Source organism: Muscardinus avellanarius (assembly GCF_963383645.1).
Source record: "Muscardinus avellanarius genome assembly, chromosome: 15".
Lineage (NCBI taxonomy): Eukaryota > Metazoa > Chordata > Mammalia > Rodentia > Gliridae > Muscardinus > Muscardinus avellanarius.
Window position 1 is genome coordinate 13,651,252 of NC_137801.1, and position 21,756 is coordinate 13,673,007.

Below are 21,756 nucleotides of genomic sequence, written 5' to 3' on the forward strand. Positions count from 1 at the left end.
TAAAAAATAAGATAATATGAAAACTCATTGTTATGGGTAATTGAAAACCATCACAAGATTTGAAGCACATTTTGATTTTTGGATATGTAATCTCTCAGAGCAGTGTGGAGATATATGTAAATAGAGACTGAGCCAAACAAGACCAGGAGAGGCTCATGAAGTCATAGTAAAGATCTATATTCAGTGACACTTTAAAAGAAGTATACAATGGAGAATCTGCATCAATGAATTTATTTCATGTAAGACTTAGGTGTACACAGCAGACATATTATTTCCACACAAAATCCAGTGTTGCAGTGAAATTACATAACGCTTTATCCATGAAACTCAAGATATTAAAAAAACTTAATAGTTATTTTATATCACCAAATTCTTTAGTATTTGTAATCTATGCATCCTCCTTTAAAATTTTTAAGACATAACTGTACTGTTCATGTTATATTTAACATATCTTTGCAGAAATTTTATGGTATCCTAATATAATTTTTCAATAACTTCAAATATCTGCATATACCTCTTAGGGGTGCTAATGAAAAACCAAAATTATTTTTTTCAAGTAGCAAGCATCTAAACCACACCATTCCTAGTCACAGATATCCAGTTTTTTAAATAGTTCTGTAACTCTTTGTCCTATTTTAATATGCCAACCATCACTTCGCTGATATCCCAGAGTTTTCTTGCTACAGATTCATCCATAGCTTTGGGCAACAGTACTTCCTCCTTACAATTCCCAAAGTACCTGCCTGACACACCTTCTACTTCAGGGGAAGAGGCTAAATAGATGGAAGTCTGGGCACCCTCTAGTGGAGTTTTGAAAAAAGCCCAGGACACTAAATTGAAAAGTGGTTTCGCCAGCAGTGGAATATGTATGTGCCTCCCAAGATTCGTCCGTACAATGCCAGGATGTAATACGTTGACAGTAACATTTGTGCCTTCTAAGCGGCGGGCAAGTTCTCTGGCAAAAAGAATGTTGGCTAGTTTGCTTCGACTGTAACAGAAGCTTTTATTATAGTTTTGTTCACTGTTCAAGTCTTCAAAGTTGATTTCTCCATATTTATAAAGTTTGGAAGAAACGACCACAATCCTGCTGGGAGCTGAATTCTTGAGAAGTCCAAGGAGAAGACTGGTAAGAAGGAAGTGGCCCAGATGGTTCACTCCGAACTGCATCTCAAACCCATCTTCTGTCTTCATATAAGGACACTGGAAGATCCCTGCATTATTGATCAAGACATCCAGCCTAGGCTCCTCCTTTAGATCGAAAAAAAGAGAATGGCAGAATTATGAACACAGGCCTTCAGTTGCTCTCTCAGTTCATAATACATTTTAATAATGAAAAAGGAACTTAAGACTAAAGAATTTAATTTCATTTTAACCTATGAATTGGCTATAAACCCTATGATTCTATGGATCAGAGAACTATTTGAACACTGTCAACTTTGATTTTAATTAGTGAGTGGGGGAATATATTCCTTTGTAGGATGTTTCTCAATTACTATTAGTCTTCTTAACAACTCCTTTTCTTATTTATTAAAATATGAAAATATCTATCTACAATAGTCTGTCAGTAAAAGATACAGAAACTGACTCTGAAGACTCAATTTCTGATCTTATGCTTCCATAATAATGATAGCATATGTAATGTGTGTGTGTACACATATATATGTACACACACACACAAACACACATACACACATATATACTGACATTTCACTAGAAACTGCATTATCTAGGCAACACTAAGATTTTTCTTAAAAATGTAGTTAAGCCAGGCATGCCAGGTACAGTGGTACAAACCTATAATACCAGTACTTGGAAGGCTGAGGCAGGAGGGATATAGGTCCAAGACCAGCCCCCAAACAATATCAAGAACTTCTTTCAAAATAAAAAATAAAATAGGGCTAGAATGTAGCTCAGAGGCAGAATGGTTCTGGGTTCAATCCCCAGTACCACTCTCCCTAATTTAAAAGAAGTTAAAAAGAAACACAGTCAATTTAAGGATGAGGCAATTATTTCCGTGATTCCAAATTTCTCCCCTTAATATTAGTTCAACTACAAAAATACTGATTTGGAAACTATCATGCTAATGCCAAAATCATAACAAAATCACAATATATGTACCTATAATAAAATTTTAAAAAATCCTACAACACTAAAATCCCGTAAAATGTTTCTATGAACTTTGACAAGTATATTAACAGTGAGTGACTCTTAAGTATGAGTCTCATAACAAAACACGCAAAAACATGTAAGATGTAGGATAAAAACGTGTAAGATGTAGGATAAATACTTGTAACCTCCATTATGACTCTAGAATTCAGTCCTCCCCCCGCCAACAGCAAAACTCTTTCAAACTTCAAGGGTTACCCTTAACTTAGAAGATCTGTATAGTCACAATCTGTACCTTGATCATTTACCCCTGCATCTTCTGAAATTAAAGTCTAAAAACTTAGACTGCTCTCATAAGGAAGTCTTTTCATTTTAAGTTGGTCTTCTCCAGCCCTTTCCTGCACCCTCCATGTCTCCGACAGAGAAAAAGAAATGCACGACAAATTCCAGGTGTAAAGATGCAGTGATGACCTGTGATTAAATTAATTCTAGGTCAAATTTCAAGTTCCACTGACCCTTCTGCCAAAATTAAGTGAAGAGAGAAAAATGTGTTAAATTTCACAACTGTTATCAGAAAATTAACTGTTTCTCATTCTAGTCTGTCTAGAACCTTTATGTTTTCCAACAGTTAACTTCAAAAAGAAGGCAAGAGTTCATCCATGGGGGAAAGAAAGGAGTGTTCTTTTCCACTAATCCTTTGGAAGGGTTTCCTGAATTAATCATTTCTGAGCCATCATTCTTTGCTAGTCTTCTGTTATTTTAAGACTTTATCATTTACTATTTTTTAAATTCTAGGAGGCAAATGACATAAATACCAAGAATACCAACCTCTGAGAAGTCTACACTTCCATTATTTTTAATTCTAATTATAGTCACTAAAATTCAGAAGTAGGGAAGAAGGTAAATGCTTTAGCAACAAGGATTAGTTTTCTCTTTGTGTCCTTACCTTTTAGTTGGTTTTGCCTCAAGTCACCAAACTAGCCAAGGCATCAGGAATGAAACATATTTAGCCTTCTCTGTATCTTACTCAATAGGAAGACCTACATCTAATGCTTTCCAAACCTCTCATAGTGTCAATTCTTAACCTGTTATATAATGAAATGCTAGCACTTTGAAAAAAAAAAAAAAAAACACCAAAAAAAAAAAAAAAAAAGCCACCCTGGGTCAGAAATAGTTCCCAAACTGTAACAAGATGCTCTAAGGCACAGAACCTACAAACTTCCAGGGTATGCTGTGGAATATAAATTTTCAAAGGAAGCAAATTGATTTCTTGATCATAAGGAAATACAATCAAGCCAGGCATGGTGCCATGTACCTATAACACCAGTACATGAGAGGCAGAGATAGGAGGATTGTGCGTTAGAGACCAGCCTCAGCAACTTATTGAGACCCTGTTTCAAAATAAAAATAAAATAGGGCTGGGGGTGTACTTCGAGGTAAAGCTGTAATTTCTGCCTTAAAATCTAGTAATTCCAGGTGGTTCACAGCTCTAACATATCATGCTGTATTTCTTCAATGTGGCCATTTCTTTGTGGATTTGTTTTTACAGTTATTGGTAGCTTCTCTAATTAAAAAAAAAAAAAAAAAAAAAAAAGCAAGTGCAGGGCTACAGATCTCTGCAGAATCAGAAGACAGTCTGATTTGTTTTTACAGTTATTGGTAGCTTCTCTAATTAAAAAAAAAAAAAAAAAAAAAAAAAAAAGCAAGTGCAGGGCTACAGATCTCTGCAGAATCAGAAGACAGTCATGTCCAAACTGATTCCAAGGTTGGAGAAGTTGGTGTGGTGGCCAATAGACATTTTCCATTAGTAATTATAGTTAAGAATAAAATAAAAATATTTTTCTTTGAATTGTGTGTATTATTTTTCCAAACGGCTATTGCATTGTTAGGGCACAAATACTTAGAGTTGTGTTACTGCATTTCATAAATGAACTTATATTTTGGCATAGGGTCTTATAAAATATTACTAAGAAAAGTTTGGGAACCTCCGTTTTAGAGTCAGTAGACTTCATTTCACACAGGCACCATACCTGTGCCAGCCAGCTTTAAATCTTCCTCTTCCAAACACCTGTTGGCAAACAGCTCTACTACCTCAGTCCTTACAGAGGCCTTTTACTACAGCGGAACATTTACCATCTGCCCAAAGAAATCTTTTCATCTCATTGCCAGACGGCAGGAGTTCCCAACAGGGGTTAAGAGGGGGGAGTCTAAAGACAGACCACATGGAAGTTACTTGGCCCTCCTGTGCCTTGGTTTCCTCATGTTGTAAAATAGAGATAATCAAGTCTACTTTACAGGGTTGCGGTGAAGAATTGATGACAACAGCCAGAGGCATTTGAGCTTCACTTAACATTTTTAAAGTATCTAAAAATGACTGGCACACTTACCACATAACAAACCTTCAGTACTACAAAGCATTATGCTATTTTTAATTCCTGTTTCCATTTGGAGCATGATCCCTAAGATTCCAAGCTCTGTTCTACTTGGAAATCAGGCAAGAATCTGCTTAGGGATGTTGTTAAGGAGTTTTATCAGTGGCAGCAAGTGACACTCCTACCTCAGCAGAAAAGAAAAACAAAAGGGATGTGGGGTGACTTGAGAAGCACAAACAGGAAATAATTAAAAAATGACGGATCCAAGGTTCTTGGCTAGCCAGTCTTTCCCAGTACTATCGGGGCTTGTGAGTGAAAGTAGGGTTCTTCGGCACACATTCACCGTGTGTGTGTGTGTGTGTGTGTGTGTGTGTGTGTGTGTGTGTGTGTTTCTACCTCTGTGCTACACCCCGCCCCATTTTTTCTTTACTTTGAAACAGGGTCTCAGTGAGTGACAAAGGGCCTAAGTAGCTGAGGCTGTCTGCAAACCGCGATCCTCCTGTCTCAGCATCCCGAATGCTGGGATTACAAGTGTGCACCACCAAGCTGGTGAACACATTCACTTTGGTCACAGGGAAAAGAATTAAAAAACCTGGAGTGGCTCCTGGGCCGTCCTCACCGGACAAAGTGAAAGGTTCAGAAACCGGCGGGCAACATCCTCATTGGTCAGAGGAGAGCCCCCGCCCCCAGGTCCTCTTCCCCTCTTGGCCTCGAGTCCCGAGCTCGCCAAGGTCACTCCCTGGACTCCAGCCGGCCCCCCCGGCCTCCCGGGGCGGGTCCCACACCTGCAGCAGCTCCTGGCAGAAGGCGCGCACCGAGCGCAGGGAGGCGAGGTCCAGCTCCTTGACCACCAGCTCGCCCGGCCCGCCGCCGTCGGGGCCCGGCCCGGCACCCCCGGCCTGGCGGAGCTCGCGGCGCAGCTGGCCCGCCGCCTCCTCGGCGCGCGCGCGGTCCCGGCAGCCCATGATCACCCGCGCCCCCAAGCGCAGCAGCTCGGCGGCCGTGGCGCGGCCCAGGCCGCTGTTCGCGCCGGTGATCAGCACGGTCTTCCCGTGCATGAGGACAGGGTCCCCGCCTCCGTGCAGCCGCCGGACCCCGGGCCCCACGAACCGCCGGGCGGCCAGCCACAGCGCCCCGCCCAGAGCGGCCACCAGTGCCACCGCGGTAGCCACCGCCATGGCCTTCCGGGCGGAGGCCTCACGGGGCCCAGCACAGAGGTTCCGGAGTGGAGCCTGCGGCCACCTGGCGCTAAGGACTCTGGGGCGCGGCCAGGCTCCCCCCGCCAAGGCTGGCGTTGGCGCGCGCGAAGCATGCTGGGACTTGTAGTTTCCTTCCCGAGGGTACCTATTGGTTGAGAGAATGCAATGTTTTTTAGAGCGCCGCGTACCCGCTGGACTCTGCTTGCAGGCTATTGATGGAGGCTGAACACAGATCCTGGGTGTTGTTGAGGTTGCTGGATTCATAACCATTACATTTTCGGGGAGAAGGGGATCTATCCTTGTGGAAATGCCTGGTGAACACTTGGGTTTACCACTATATAGACTGAGTTACAAATGCCATTCTTCGGGCGTTTAATGTGGTCTCCTTTGAGGGTTCCTGGAACTCGAAAACTTGACTTTCCCCTATAAATGAGTCTTAAAAATTTAGCAACATAAATCAGTTGGAAATAGAATGGGCCAGTGGATCTCAAACTTCAGTATGCATCAGAATCACCTGGAGGGATTGTAGGGTGTGGGGTGTGGAGGAAAATTTCAGGACCCCAGTACTCGAGATTTTAATTCAGTAGGTCCAAAATGGGGTCTGAAAAAATGTACACTTCTGATAAGCTCCCAGGTAATGCTGATGCCACTGCTTGGTATAGGTCTACACTTGGAGAACCACCGAAGGTGACCATGATGGCCTCCATCCCTATAGGAAAAGTCATCCCCAAGACCTTATTTGAGACTGGCAAAGGTACAGTGGGAGCAGGTTGGACTCATGGTAAACACAGACTTTGAACAGGCCTACTCTCAAATGCCTCCCTGGTCACATGCAACGGTGTAGAACGAAATGTTTTGTACACTGTAAAATGCTTTATAAATGTCAGCAGTTAGTACCATAAGGATTAATCTCCAGGCTTCAACCTTCACAGCTTTAGACCTAGAAAAACTGAAAGACATCGTAATTCACCTACTCACTCATCCCATTATATGCCAGGTCCTGCTCGTATCCTGTGAGAAGCACGGGAAAACAGGTCATTATTTTTGTTCTTATGGAGCTTACTGGCTGATATATCAACTTCCTCCACCCCACCAACCACCGACAGCTTATTTCAGATTCTTAAGACTAAAGGAAGAGAGACATGACTTGTGTACTTGGAAATAAATGTCCCAGCTAATTGTGATAAGCCACTGATTTTGAAAAATCCGTCAGCCTCTTATATTTGGGGAGAATATAACATGTAACTAATAGACATATTACAAAGAGAAAAGAAATTCCGGGAGAAAGTTCTGTCTGGGTACAGAGAATTGAGCTCAGAGGTGGGAAAGAACACTATTACAGGGAATTACAAATGGCACTAGGAATAGAAATCAGGCGAGGTAGCCCTTTGATCTTTTCACAATATGAAGCGGTTACTGAAACTCACAGCCCCAAGCACATCCCTTTTTTTCCTTGATCTTGTTGATCTTTCAAAGCTCATCTGAGATCTGCCCTTCCTGACTAGTTGTGGCCTTTACTGATCTCTGTTTCCTCAACTTCTTGTGTGATCCTCATTCACTGTATGGACCAAAGCTCTCCTGTGTTAGCTATTGGAGCTTGCACATTTATATAACCCTACCTGGTTGTTTTTTTTAGTTTCCTAAAGGATGAGATTATGGCTCAGTTCTTCTTGTGGTTGTCTTATAGGAAAATGTCTAGAAAACAGTAGAAAATCAATAAATATCATGGCTCATAAATTTTGTACTGATTTACATCAAATTAGGGAGTAGATTAAAAGATGAATGTCAGCTATGGTCTTTGCTCAATTTGAGCCCAAAGTCTGTGTGTTGGTGGGGTACAGATGAAGGTAGGCAAATAAAGAACAATAGAGAATATGAGGACAAGAAAGAAATCCTTAGATCTTCAGTGTAACTGCTGTGTAGCTGACACATAGAACCCTATGGACCTACTCATTTGTTCCAGATGAGTGCAAAGGCCATGGAAATAATTACTCCATTTGGAATTCTGTGTGAAAAGGGAAAAGACAAAATTGTTTTTGAAGATTTGAATCTAAATCTTGGTCCGACTAATTATTGGCTCCACAATTTTGAACAAGCTACTTAGTTGTTTTGTATCTTCAGTTCCTCATGGAATAAAGGAAGGTAATAATAACACTATGTCACAAACATTTAATTTGATACCAAAATGGAGTAATGTGAAAACTACCAGCTTACTGTGCCTAACATATGGTATATTATGTCTAACAACCAATCTAGATTTGTTGAAAATAAAACAAAATAACAATAAAATGACAGGGATAGGGCATGATACTACACATCACATTTTGAAGTAGTGGCCAAGTGCCCCCCCATACAAATATTGGCCCAACCTGTCAGACCCAGAAGTAGAGACTTAAAATACGAAGCTCTGTGGTCCAATGGTAATTAACTCACCAAGAAAGCTTCAAAGAATCCTTCTCAGAGGCTCTGTCTAGAGCTCATCTTACAAAGTACTCTGTTGGAACAACCAGCTGATTTATTTCCAAATGAGCAGTGTCAAAATTGGTATACTAATGCAGATGGAATGACAGTCTTATTTTGAATGCATGAAGAGGCTGGTCATAAAAGGCAACAGAATAAAAAACTCCAGCTTTTATGTGTGTACTTAATCATATTCCATGTACATGATTGTATTCCATCTTAGAAAATCACTATTCTAGAGGATGATGGGTAACAATTCCATCTATCAGTATCCCAAAAATGAGCAATAATTTGTGAAACTAACTAAGCTTCTGAAACAGCCCCTTATAGGCATTCAAGTATCCAAGTTCTAAATTGAACCCAAAGAGTCACTGTTATAATTTGCATGGAGGCAGAGTCAATGGCATTCAATAGCATTGGACAGCTTATACAGAAGTATCTTGAGAAGGTAGCTTGAGAGTTCAAAATGTTTTCTTTTTTAAATGAAAATTTTTCCAAAGGATTTCAGTTTTGAGGTCCAATGCTCTAAAATATGTAATTATTCTAAACTTCCAAAAGAAGTGTCATCTGTTATACCAGACTGTCACTGTTTTATTTCTTGTCAGCATCCCTAGTTGTATTTTTGACCAATTCCATAAGGTACATGAGCTGTGATTGTGCCTAATTTTTTTGCCCCTTCAATGTGAAACATCTGGTCATCAAAGAAGATGTGGGGCCGGATCTTCACCAAGATTGGACCTTTAGGGGCTCCGGCAAGGAAAAGAGCTTCATCTATCTCTAGACCCCAGCGGCGAAGGGTCTTTAACACACGGGCTCCTGAACTGGCTGCACTTCTGGCTGTGACCAGGTAGGTTCTGATGGGACAAAGTAACCGTTCATCTTTGGCGTAAAACTTCTTTTGCAGTCTGCCTAAATCTTCCAGAAAACCTTTCAAGGGACCCTGTAAAAGGAACAAATATCACAGTTGCAAAACAGGGAGCCAAACTAAAAGATCACAAAGAAAGCAGATGTGTGAAGAGATGATAAAAAATATAAAACTACATGAGATGCACTGTTACTAGGTTGAAAGCACAATGTAAAAACTTCGGGCATTAATGTGAATATAATTCCTGATAAGCATTCCTAAAATAAACCTAAGGTGATCATGTAATTTATCAGCTGAACCAAGGTTATTTTTAAGCGTGAAGGAATATGTCATAAATAATTGAACCAGAAAAATATATCATCTGATTTTAGTTTTAAAAAAATCTTTATCAGGACTTACACTTGTATTATTAAATATGCCTATATATTTGTTTATCTACTCTACATTTTATCCTTTAACTACTGTATCTGAAAATATCAGCATACTTACTTTTTTGTAGACTTTCTTTTTCCCAAATGTTTCAGTTTTCATGAGTTCTATAATTTTTGCATTGTTAGGATACATAATATTTGCTTTTACCCACCCTCTTACCATAGGCCTTACAATTGTTTTAGTTTTAAATATATTATTAAATATGTTTTATACTCATTTGTGCATCTACCCTTCCCCATGCTTGCCAAAATTTGTCTTGCAGTACTAGTTTGCTCAAGAAGAGTCTTTAAAACAATAATCCTTGATTATTTAGTGTGTTTTCACCTGTATAGTTGTTTCCTGTTTGTTGGATGGACTTTTGTTTGACTATAGAACTTATGATTTATATTTTCTCTTTGTAAGATCTTATGAGTAGGTTTGTTTTTTTGTTTGTTTGCGTTTTGTCCTCTAGCACTCCTAAGAATTTTTCAGGCAGCTTAATACCTCCCATCATTTATAATAATTTATAATCTGCCCATCATTTATAATGACTGTTTCTTGTGGGCAGGCAGCTCAAAGAATTACTAATTTTTGACATAAACTATTTTTATTAGGCCGAGTAATCTATAAAAGTGTTAAGATTATCAAGGCAATTTTATAAGGTTGGAGGTTACGAGGGGAGTATATAAACATTAACCGTGTATCTGCATATTCACAATGAACAAATAAATGGAAAAAGTATTAAATGCCTTGCTATGACTCCAATGAAGCATGAAATGTCTGTATACTAAAACCTATAAAAACACTAATGAAAGAAAAAAATCTAAATAAATAGGTAGATATACCATGTTTATGGACTGAAAGAATCAGTATTGACGAGGTATATATTCTTCCATACTTAGGTATACATTCAGTACAATCTCCCCAAAATTCTAGTTATATTCCCCCCCAGAAATAGGCAAACTGCTTTTTACTTCTATATGAAAATAAAATGAAATCAGGCTGTCAAGAACAACTTTGAAACAGTTATGAGTCAGAGAACTCATAACACCTAATCTTAAGACCTACATTTTCAAAAAATAATTCTGGAATAATTAATATATTTCAAGCAGAATAAATGAATCATAAGCAATAATTTATTCAAATATTATATTAGCTTAAAATATTGTAATCCTAGGAATAGTACCTAAAACCATAAAACTACACAACAGAGGAGAAAAATATTTGTGACCTTGGATTAGGCAAAGATTTCTTAGATATAAGATTTCTTAGATTGTTCTCAAGCAGATTATACTTTTAATCATATACTTAATCTGCTTGAGGACAAATAGATAAACCTAAATTTACTACATAATTTAAATGTCACTTGGTTAATGGGAGGTGACAAAATAGTAATACCTTTTAGCTTTCAAGTAGTCTGTTCATAATTTTATTATTGTAAGCCAAAATAATGGTATGTATGGTTATTAAGATTCAAAAAGAACTGAGGGAAAAATAAAGATTAAAGTCGTTGGAAAGATTCACAGGATGAAACTGAATGATAAATCAGTTTAGATTCATTAAAGTAAATGACTCATTCAGACCCACTTTGGAGAATATTTTGATGTTTCAAGTTTCCTTTGGTTCAGAACTTGGAGTCCTGTGTGTTTCAGACCTTGATTTTAATAGTTTAGCTAAAGAATAGATCCCCCAAACCTAAGTATTTACTCTTAGTTTGATTAGTTACTCATTATTTGATTCAGTTTAGACCTTTAATCTTTCAGACTTTCTCAGTTATGTTAAGACTTTCTCGAATGTGGAGTCAGGAACTGAGAGATTCAATACATGTTTACTGATCTATTAAAAATGACCTTAATATTTTGAGAACCTGTTATGTGGAGATGGCTTGTTGGTGGGTGGTGTGACCTCTGTTATTCAAAATATGGAGGGGGGAGACTTATTATTAGGAGAAGATCATATATGTATTTTCAAAGACATAAGAGAATATAAAATTTAAAGTTATTAGCAATGGATACTTTAAAGAAGTCACAAATGAGAGAAAACTGAAAGTATAAACCAGTGAAGAGGGGCTCACCTAAAATGATTTAAAAAGAAAAAAGTAATCACAATGAGCAAATATGTATAGGCATATGTTGGAATATAAGAGACTACAATTAAGCAGAGCCGACTGAACCTACCTGAGCAAGTGGTTTATTCTCAAATAGCGTTTCATGTTGAAAGAATTTGTCCAGCCCGTGCTCCTTGGCAATATGTTCAGACTCATCAGAGAAGAGAACAGCATCCCCATCAAAGGCCACACGGAGCTGTGTGTCACAGTAAGACATATCTTTGGCTCCATCAAACATTGTTGCAGAGGCGATACCTGCCAAGCCATTGAAATCTATTAATAGTCTTCCAAGGGCCTTAAGTTTTAGTTCCTCCAATAAGAAACCAACAAACAAAACAAATAAATGCTCTAAGCCTTATGTTTCATCTCTAGCTATTACCTGATGACACAACCCTGCTCTACCACCACACACCTGGAAACAAATGTCTACATACTGCCTCTATTTCTACAGAGCTGGAAAGTGCAAATGTAATGTAGGACAATCACTGACCACCCCCCGGAAGGTTGAAACACAGGTAGAAATGCCTAAGCAGAGGATCCAAGGATATGAGCCACATAATCCTATGTGAAATCCAAAGTAAGTAACCATGAATGCAGACTCTCTATTCACCAGATGGCTAAAACCAGAGGAATACCTTCTTGTATTGCTTCTTGTACTTTTTCAGAATCCGCAGAAAGATACAAGTTGGTAAGATATGCCTTCAAGTAGCCAATGGGGCTTTTCCCACCAGTCAAACAGAAGCGGTCAATTAGTAGGCCTATTATCAGGCAAGAAAAACTTTGTTAGGGCTCCAAGGAAAGACAAAACTGTAAACCCAAATGAAAGTTCCCTGAGGAATAAGTGAGCTTATTTGTAAATCCAAGGGAGTTCATTTGTAAATTGAAATGAAAGTTACCTTAGAAATCATGGAAGTTTGATATCAAATTCATAGCAGTGATATGGGAAAATTTTTCAGGTATTTCATGTAATAGGGACTGTGTATGGTATATGAGAATGCATGAAACACATTTACATCGACCGTGCCAATTTACACTCACAACTGCATGGCATGCATTATCTGCATTAGAGAAAAAGATCCTGAGACATGAAAACTAATCTGGCCTCCTGGTTCATGAGCATGAGCAGACCTGACCTTACCTCGTTGACTCCTGTTTACCCTAAAACAAGTTGTTCTTTTCTTTGAAATATAACCTTCTCACTTGCTGAAAGAGGTCATGAGGGAGCAGCTCTATTACATTTTTGCATTGCTTCATTAACAATACAAGAGTGTAAGTAGTGCTAAGATTTTAACTATTTTCTAGAAACAATAAAACATGGAATTATCACTCCTTCCTGATGTGAACATTTGTAATGCAATTATTAGCAGATTCAACATTAATTTACTATTGAATAGCCTTCAAATCAACAAGAATTAACAAAACAACAACCCAGTGGCTTCTAGTGGTAAGTTTGTAAAACAGGCAACTACGTGTACTATGAATGAGAATATAAACTGATCAATTTGTCTAGAAAATAATTTGACGATATATATATTAAGGGCTTCTGGAAGTTTACACCTTTCGATCTAGGATTCCCCTTTTCCTGGTATTTATCCTAAAGAAATAATGCAAAACTCTGATAAAGATTTATGTAAAAATATCATAGCTCAGGGTTATTTATAAAAGCAAAATGTCTTCACCAATGTGAGATCGGTTAGATAAAGTAAAATATCATGCACATGATAAAATATTATAGACTTATTCAGCCTTTTGTAGATATAGGGTAAGCTAGATAGCTATTCACAATATAAGCAAACTACTGAGTCTAGTCAGCTGCCTGTCATTCATAGGGACCAAGAGAGTAAGTAGGATCCATCCACAGTGAGGGTAAAGTATCTGCATTTATGTTAATTCTAATTTTTTACACTTAAGCCAATGTTGGACATAAATGGCATAATGCTGGACTCTGCAAATCTTCAAATTAACAATCCAGAAAACATTTGGTGATACTAAGAATTCAGAAATGATTACAGAACTGTCCCTTCTTTAAAAGATATCACAGTTCACTGAAGAGCTGGTTAGGTAAAAACTTCATTATAATTTAAGTACCACAGCTGAAAGAAATACAGATTTCCTTCAGAGGGCGGGATCACTAACTCTTTTGGGTTAAAGGCTGTTATTCTGTGAATGAGGCTGCATGAGGTGTTTGAGGTTCATTGGTTCATTGGCAGAATTCATATGTAACTCTGACTCCTTAGGCTTCCAGACTCCATGAGCTCAGAGTGGGGAGAGAGAAACTAGCATCACCTACTAAATTAAATAAGACTATATATCTAAAAAAATAATTTTTCATTTATTGAGTGATTACTACATACCATGAATCTACTATGCTAACCCTTTTATACACATTTTCTCTTTTTACCTGATAACACTATGAAGGCTACATTTCTAAATGGTAAAACTGCTTAGTTGTTTCAGTATGATACCAGCCTTATAATTAGGGTAATACAAAATAAAACTCAATAACATGCCATATATCTTGATTATTTATAAATATGCTGATTAAACCTAAAATTTAAACCTGATTTTGGCTTGATGCACTCACAAGACTGGGCCCATCACTTAGCAAATAGGATAATGGTGCACACAGTAAGAAGTCAGATAACTTAAGAGGACAAATGGAGACTTAAGAGAAGCAACACCCTGATAGAAATGCTCTGGAGACCAGAGCTAATCACATTTTCCATGTAAAGGAATAAAGATAATTTTGCTGGCGTGCATATGGATCTGATGTATGGGAGAGAGAGCAGCAGGAGAATCAGATTTTAAGAGTGTAAAAGAGAGGTGAAAACCTTTAAACCCTTAACATGGATCTGTGGTGAGCAAGAAGTTTGATCACACAGAGGAAAGCTTTAGGGCTGATGGTTCCTTGAAGTCGAGTTCAGAAGTGAAAAACATAAAACAGAGAAATATATTACAGGACCTGGGATTAAGACTTTGAAATTCACACTTGACAAGTTAAGTCCAGAGCTTTGAGCCCAGCTCTGTGCTGAAGTTAAAAATGAACATGGCCTTTCTGGTTCTGACAGAGGCAAATAAACATTGCTCGGGCAGAAGGGGGTGTCAGTATCAAAGACACTGCCTTGGTTAGGCCACAGTTAGCAAAATAGCATGGCTTCTCTCTTCCCGAGCTGCAAGCTGCTCTTCCACATGGTATTTATTTTACTTACCGTAGTGATTGACGCTGTTTATAAGCCGCACTCCCACTTGGGCATGGTTATTAGTCATCAGTACAATATCAAATAAGTCCTGTTCGTCAGGATACAGCTCACGCAGTCTACAATTGACATGCTGTAGCGCCTGCAGGTTACAAACGGGGATGTGTGTAGAGAGAGGCAGATGAGGTGGACACTGGGGGGCTGGAGAAACAGCATCTCATCTGGATCAGATTCAAGCTTTGAGGAGTCCTCACTGAGGGGTTATGGCTCCTTTAATACAATGCTATACCATTCTTTTCTGTGTTGTCTGCCTCTTATACAGGGGACCACAGTTAATGCTGACTATACACATGGGTAATCGTTACAACATTCAGCTTATTGGAATTCTATCCGGCAGACGCAGGGAAAAGGATCAAGCTAACCCTTTTATGTTTCTTTTGCATTTATAAAATCTGCCTGCAATTATCCATCTGATAATTATTTTTATTGTGCAAAATAAGTGATGCTTCACGAATTTGCTTGTCATCCTATATAGAGGCCATTACTGATTATCTCTGTCTCAGTTTTAGCTTGTGTGCTGTGGAAGGTAGGACTTTGTCTATTTTTTAAACAGGGTCCTTACAATAAGTTTGTGGTTTCCTCTCATGCTTCTACCAAGTCCCATAAGTTCTCTCTATCCCAGACCATTTGTTTTTGCATGATTATGATGTTACTGGGTAATAACTATATGAATTATGTTGGATCAATAATAGGTGCTATATATTTCAGCAAACATTAATGTCCCTAAGTGCCAGGACTGACTCGACGTTCTTAATATTGTTTGGGGCCAGAGCAACTTAAGTGAATTCCATCTCCTTTTAATAAGGCATTTTTTTTATTGCTACTATTCTGGATCGTAAACTCATTATTGCTTTTTAGCATTTAGGGAAACCAGCATCCCACATCTAGGGCTTTGGGCTGAAATTCCTTCCTCAAAAGTCCAGAGACCTCTTTGAAAACAAAAACTCTCCTGGCTAACTGGAGCATGGTGGATAATTTTGTTGAAAATTGTTATAACATTCAATTTACTACATTTGTTCTCTTGCAGTTAGAGAGAAGGATCAGGCTAACCTTATTATGCCCCAGTAGGCAAGAATGTCACAAAGATTGTCTAGGGAATATCAAGGAAAATGGACGAACTCCCAGAGGTCTGGCCCTGGTCCTCCTCTCGCCATGCAGTCTCCTGGATGGGAAGGAGACAGTGGGCAGAGTACCTTGACAAAGCGGAACGCAGGCCCTGGGGTCAGGATCACATTCTCGTTGTTGAGCTGATATTCCATGTATTTTTCTAAACCCTCCTCCTCGTAGATTTTCCTGTCATCCACCATGTTAAAGAGCGCCCGGGAGGACACAGCAATGGTGATGGCGTGCTTGGGCTTGGGCTGCAGAGAAGGGCAACGGGCAATGATGGGAGTTCAGTCACCCAGGCAGGAAGCAGCTCATTTTGGGCAGGGTGAGAAGACCTAGAGTGGACTTCGCTACACAGTGGGCAGGAGGGAGGCTCAGGGTTGGAGGAGGAATGCCCAGGCGGCCCACTTACCGGCCTGGGCCGCGAACAGCTGGGGATCTTTTCATACAGCATCTTCACGGATGCCCAGTACGCTTCATCCACCTCGTCCTCCTCCCTCAGCTGCCGCTCTTCCGATAAGCAGTCGCGGTCCATCTGTGGGGAGGAAAGACTGAAGGACCTGCGCTGGGAATACGATTTCCACTCTGTGGGGTTGGTGTGCGAGTACTCCCGCAGCGAGTTTGAATTCGAGTCTCTGGAGTCACAGCTGCGTGCATAATCCCGCGCGGGCATTTTCCTGTAGTCTCGGACTTCCCTCACGAGGCCTTGAGCCCAGGCATCCGGGCTTTCGTAGGTCTTGGCTGTGCGCCTGGAGGGGGGTTCCAGTTCAGGGGGTGTGGGAGGCCTCGAGTCAATTGGCCCATTGGAACGGACCGAGGTGTTGGGCTGGGTGGTGGAGGCCTGCGCAGAAGGCTCCTGGATCGGCGATGGTGACTCCTCGTGCTGGCTGGCTGAGGCAGACGATGTCCGGGAGTTGGCAGAGCTGTTGGGGAGCTGCAGCAAGAAATGGGCACTTGAATTTGAGGCTGAATTGGGATCTGGATTCCCATCTCAGCCCAGCTGGAGTCAAGGAGCTGCCCTTTCTCTTGGACCCATTCTTTGGCCTTAGATGGATCCTGGCTCATTTCAGGTTTACTCTCCAGGGCTTAAAGGAGGCAGACATTTCCAGGGACTTATTAAATAGACAGGACTGCTTTCCTTGACCCCTGCTCTCTACCCCAATCAGCACCTCGCAGATGCATCTCACGGGTCCAGTGCATTCACTGCACCTCTTCTTTGGGTTTTGAGTAGACAGAACCCATGTCCCCACGCAGTTTGCAAAGGTCTGCCACTTGCCTGTCCTATACCTGCCTGGACAAAAGCCCCATCTAGGCCAGAGGCTTAAGCCATACACCTTGCTTGGCCAGTTAGAAGCTTCTAGTTATCTGGATGTGCAAACCCGGCCAGGCATTCCCACCAGAACATTTCCCTTGAGAACTTTTTAGCAGGTACCCTATTCAGGGCCTTCTTTCTGTTTGCTGTGTAAGTAATGCAGTGATCTTTCCATGGTCTCCAGAAGTTCACGTGCCAGCTTACTAGCCAAGAATCACCTTCCTATTAGCAAGGAACCATTTTTGAGAAAGAACCCTTTTACTGAAGTGGGCAAGAAATTATCAGACACCTAACGTGATATTTTAGTTTTGGGGATTATCTCACATGTGTCAAAGGATATTCTTGGTTAATATTGTTGAGTCAAACCTGACAAAGATGGATGAATTAGTTTGAAAGACATTGGGTGCTGGGTCTGTATATTAGTTTCTCTAAATCGGAAAATAATTTCAAAATGTGAAAAATACATATAAATATATATTTTGAGAGTATATATATATTTCTTTGAGATTATATATAACATATAATCTATATATAGTTTAAATGTAATTCTTAATATAGAAATAATATAAATTTCATATATAATTATGTATACTTATTTTGGAGATTGTATATTTAACATATATGAGATTTTTCATATAGATAATTTTACTTAATGTGTTCAGGCCTAGTTAAGGGCCGAAAGCATATATAACCCAATGATATTTATTTATTTATTCTATTTTGTTGACTTTTTCATCTCTTCTTCTGAGAGATCACAAACCTGTGGGATATGTACACAATGGAATTTTACTCAGCCATAAAGAAAAACACAATTACATCATTTACAGGGAAATGGATGGGACTGGAGAACATTATGCTAAGTGAGATTAGTCAGTCACAATAAAAAAAAATTGAATGCTCTTCCTAATATGTGGATGTTAGAGAGAAAATAGGTCACAGAAGGAATTCTAGACAAAGAAAGAAAAACTACAGATGAGCAAATAGGGCGACCTAACTGAGGGGCATGGGAGGGGGAAGAAAGAAATTCCCTAATGCACTTGATGTACATTAACAAACATATCAATAGTAAGCCAAACATGAGGAGGAGGGAGGGAGAGGCAATGGGGTGGGAAATGGATAAGGGCTAATTGGGGCGATGTGTGCATGTATGCCTCTACCATCTTGTAGTCCATTAAGTTGTATGCTACAATGCACCAATAAAAAATTTAAAAAATATAATTGTTGAATGAATGCAGCAAGGAATGGTGCTACTAGACTTAAAGACTCTTGGGTGCTAATCTGACTTTTGCCAACTACTCATGTGAAACTTTCAGTAAGTTACTTTGTGTGTCAGTTTTCTCAGTGGTAAATGGAACTTATTGGGGATTTCTTGCAAGAGTTAAATAAGCTCAAGCAAGTACAGTACATTGAAGATGGCCTGGCACTTAAAGATCTCAGTAAATGCCAGCCCCACTTTCCTCTCTAGCTCTACCTTAGGAACATTGGTCCTGCTTCTGGACTCATCTACTGATGGAGGCTTGGTGGATGGGCCTCGTGATGTTCGGGACCACTGGTTTCGCACAGCATACCCCCGAGAGTCTGACTTTACCAATTCTTGGGACTCCTGTAAAAGAGAGAAGAAACCCAAGGCTATAGTTGCTCACCACCTACTCTTTCCATGCATGTACCTATAAGACAGTAACGTCAGACTAAAAATAGTGACAACCAATAAAAAAGCCCCTGTTCTCTATGACCCTTCATTACACCTAAGTCCTGGGTATTTTTCTAAGAAGTCAGGTCCAACCCTGACCTCTGTAGGAAACAATAAAGTGGGGGATCCATCTGGAAGAACAGCTAGAACCAAGAAACAAGTCTGATCATATTTTTTCCCACCTGTAACTTTTTTGAAACTTAGTACTGAGTCAACCAACCATCTTTCCTCCCTTTTTCTATTTTCTTCCTTAGGGATAAGCCTCTTAATAGATGCTAAAAAGACTATCTGCTGTATTTACTAGACTAGAAAGGTGAGGGTAGGGGGTAGCTAGCCAAGGCTGCAGAAGGTCTTTAAGGCAGCTGCACAGAATGGCCCATGGCCCACCAGCCTTCTGTAGGGGAGATCACGGAGAGGCCAGTGGAAGAGTTTCTGTTCCCAACATCCTTCCCCAAACCAGTTTGCCTGTGGTTCCCCTCCCAAGTCAGTCATGCAATCTCTGCTCACCCTGATCATGGTGATCTGCCGGCCCTGCTCCCACAACAGGCACATGTGAATATAAATACGTATTGTGCGGCAGGGGCTAGTTCCCTCAGCTGCACAAAGGCAGCGTCTATACGACGGGTGACACCGCATGGGGCAACATCTCAGCGAGTGATTCGGATTGCCTGCACGCCTCATCTGAAAGATTGTGCAGAAAATGGTCAATGCGAAAAAGGCCAGAGTCCCCTTCCCTCCCTGATCTGAACAAAGACCATTTTCCTCCTGTGTGCTAAGTGGAGGGGATTACTGGGGCTCCTACACCACAAGTTCTGCATGAACTGGGCAAAGTGCACTGGGGAGGAAGACAGGGGCTAGCTTTTCCTGAGTGTATCCTTTACCTCATCAGGACATTGTGTACAATAGATTCAAATGGCAGTTCCATTTTCTTGTTTTCACTCCCTGAACCCCTGTCCCTTTAGTAGTCTCTATTCTACTATTTTTTTGTTTCTCACCAGTGCTACAGAGGTCAGCTCACCTGAGTGTTCAGACGAACTCCTGATTTGTCACTTTCCTTTCTTTTTTCTGAATCTAGACTCTCTTTTGAAGATCTCATCCCATTTTCGTTCTTAATATGGAAACAAAGAATATTTATTATTTTTTTAACCTTAGGGCCATATGAAACTCTGGGTTTGGGAGTAAAAGGATAAATAAAACATAGGCTTTGTCTCTTTGGTAAAATGAAAATAGGAACTTTTAATTTTAGCATAGCAAAAAATTAAACATGTGAACTTTAGACATTATGGTTTCTTTTTTTAATTAAGCATGAGTAAAAGTAACCCATTTTTTAAATAAGAATTTTGCAAATAATTTTTATATGCATATTTTGGTTCATAGCTTTAAGATCTGAAGTACTTATCATTTAATATAATGATAAGATGGGAAAATCTATGGAAGAATGTTCCAGGGTTGGTTCAACAGAGCTTAGATTCAAACATGAAGTTGCACTGTTTCATATTAATTCAGTAACATCAATGTGATTAAAATTACTGTCATTCTTCAGGAGCTCAACCTGGAGCTAACCTGGAGGTTAGCCCAAGGTCGACCAGAAGTCTATTTAACTGTTAGGCTCTGTGTCTTGCACCAGGAAACATTGTTAGCTGAATGAAAATGTGATTAAAATGAATAATTTAGCTGCATGATGCTGAAATTAATTCCAAAATCTTTCCATTACCTGCCACCATACCAGTCTCTATTATACCTTGTCACTTCTAGTTCTGAAAGATATTCTAAGTCCTCCATCCCTTTCATTGCCTTACACCAGGCCTAAGATTACCATTCTTAAAGTCTCGCAATTATTTTCATGGCCTCAAATTCTTCCCACTTCTAAATTTGTCCATTTTACTTGTTTGTTTGCTTGTTTGTTTGATTATTTATGTTTTCTTTTTTTTATTACTGAAGGTCAAAACCAGGACCTTGTGCATGCAAGGCATGCACTCTACCATCAGCTACATCCCAGCCCTGCCTGCCTTATTATAAAATGTAAATCTAAGTATGCTTCATTACTAGATAAACTCTTCATTCAGTGGTTAGACAGACCAGGAACCTCACGATGTACTCCTGTCTACCTCCCACTTGCACACTCACAACTGTACATTTTATATGCTACTTGTGTCAAATAACTTGTATTTGCCTATGTATCACTCTAGTCTCCTAACTGCCACTGTCTCTTCAGTAATCTTTAAGATTCAGCTCAGTGAGACCTGGGGGAAATCCCCAGAGTTTATCATATCTCTTTGTTGCTTGTATCTTTTGCACAAATTTTATTGGGCACTGAATTGTACCGTACATTTTTATTCTATATCTGATTGTATGCTTAGATTACTAGCATATAAGAGTATACTCGATAAAAATTGAATTATTGGATTGAATCATATTATGTTTTAATCTACTTTATCTGCTCCCTTAGTTTCATTTTCTCTTCCTCCCTCCATTTTTCCTACATCTACCCATTAGAAAAATTATTTTTTTTTTGCAGAGCATTCCTAGAAGTAAAGGATGGATTAATATTTACATTTCCTCAGCTCCCTAGGCAGATTCTTCTCAGTCAATTCACTTACTTTTTTTTTCTGTTTCAGTGATGTTTGACTCATTTCTTTAACTATTGAAATTCTTTGGTTGTTAGGCAGGTTTTTGTCTCCACAGCTCCATTTCCCGTTGCTTCCCTTGCTCAGTCTAGCTCTGCATTTAGAATGTCAAAGTTATGACATCACATGTGATTCCATAGTAACAAACTGACTGTATACATGACTATACTTTTTTAAAAAATTTGAGCAATAGTATATCTTCCTATTTTAGTACATTTTCTCATCAGTGTTGTCTGCATTTGA

The 21,756-nt window shown here is 39.5% G+C and overlaps 2 protein-coding genes across 2 annotated transcripts; both read right to left on the reverse strand.

The window, feature by feature from the left end:
• Window positions 1-630: 630 nt before the first annotated feature.
• On the reverse strand, window positions 631-5,656 carry LOC308274281 (retinol dehydrogenase 14; the record flags this gene model as incomplete). Its single annotated transcript, XM_080711853.1, has 2 exons — window positions 631-1,248; window positions 5,264-5,656. 2 exons carry the CDS (start codon window positions 5,654-5,656, stop codon window positions 631-633), a joined length of 1,011 nt encoding a protein of 336 aa, XP_080567979.1.
• A 3,091-nt stretch (window positions 5,657-8,747) lies between these two features.
• NT5C1B (5'-nucleotidase, cytosolic IB) lies at window positions 8,748-21,519 on the reverse strand (the record flags this gene model as incomplete). The annotated part of the gene is made up of 10 exons (XM_080711324.1): window positions 8,748-9,077; window positions 11,591-11,775; window positions 12,156-12,278; window positions 14,730-14,859; window positions 15,971-16,138; window positions 16,297-16,818; window positions 18,668-18,799; window positions 19,394-19,567; window positions 19,905-19,994; window positions 21,487-21,519. 10 exons carry the CDS (start codon window positions 21,517-21,519, stop codon window positions 8,748-8,750), a joined length of 1,887 nt encoding a protein of 628 aa, XP_080567450.1.
• Between the last annotated feature and the right edge of the window lie 237 nt (window positions 21,520-21,756).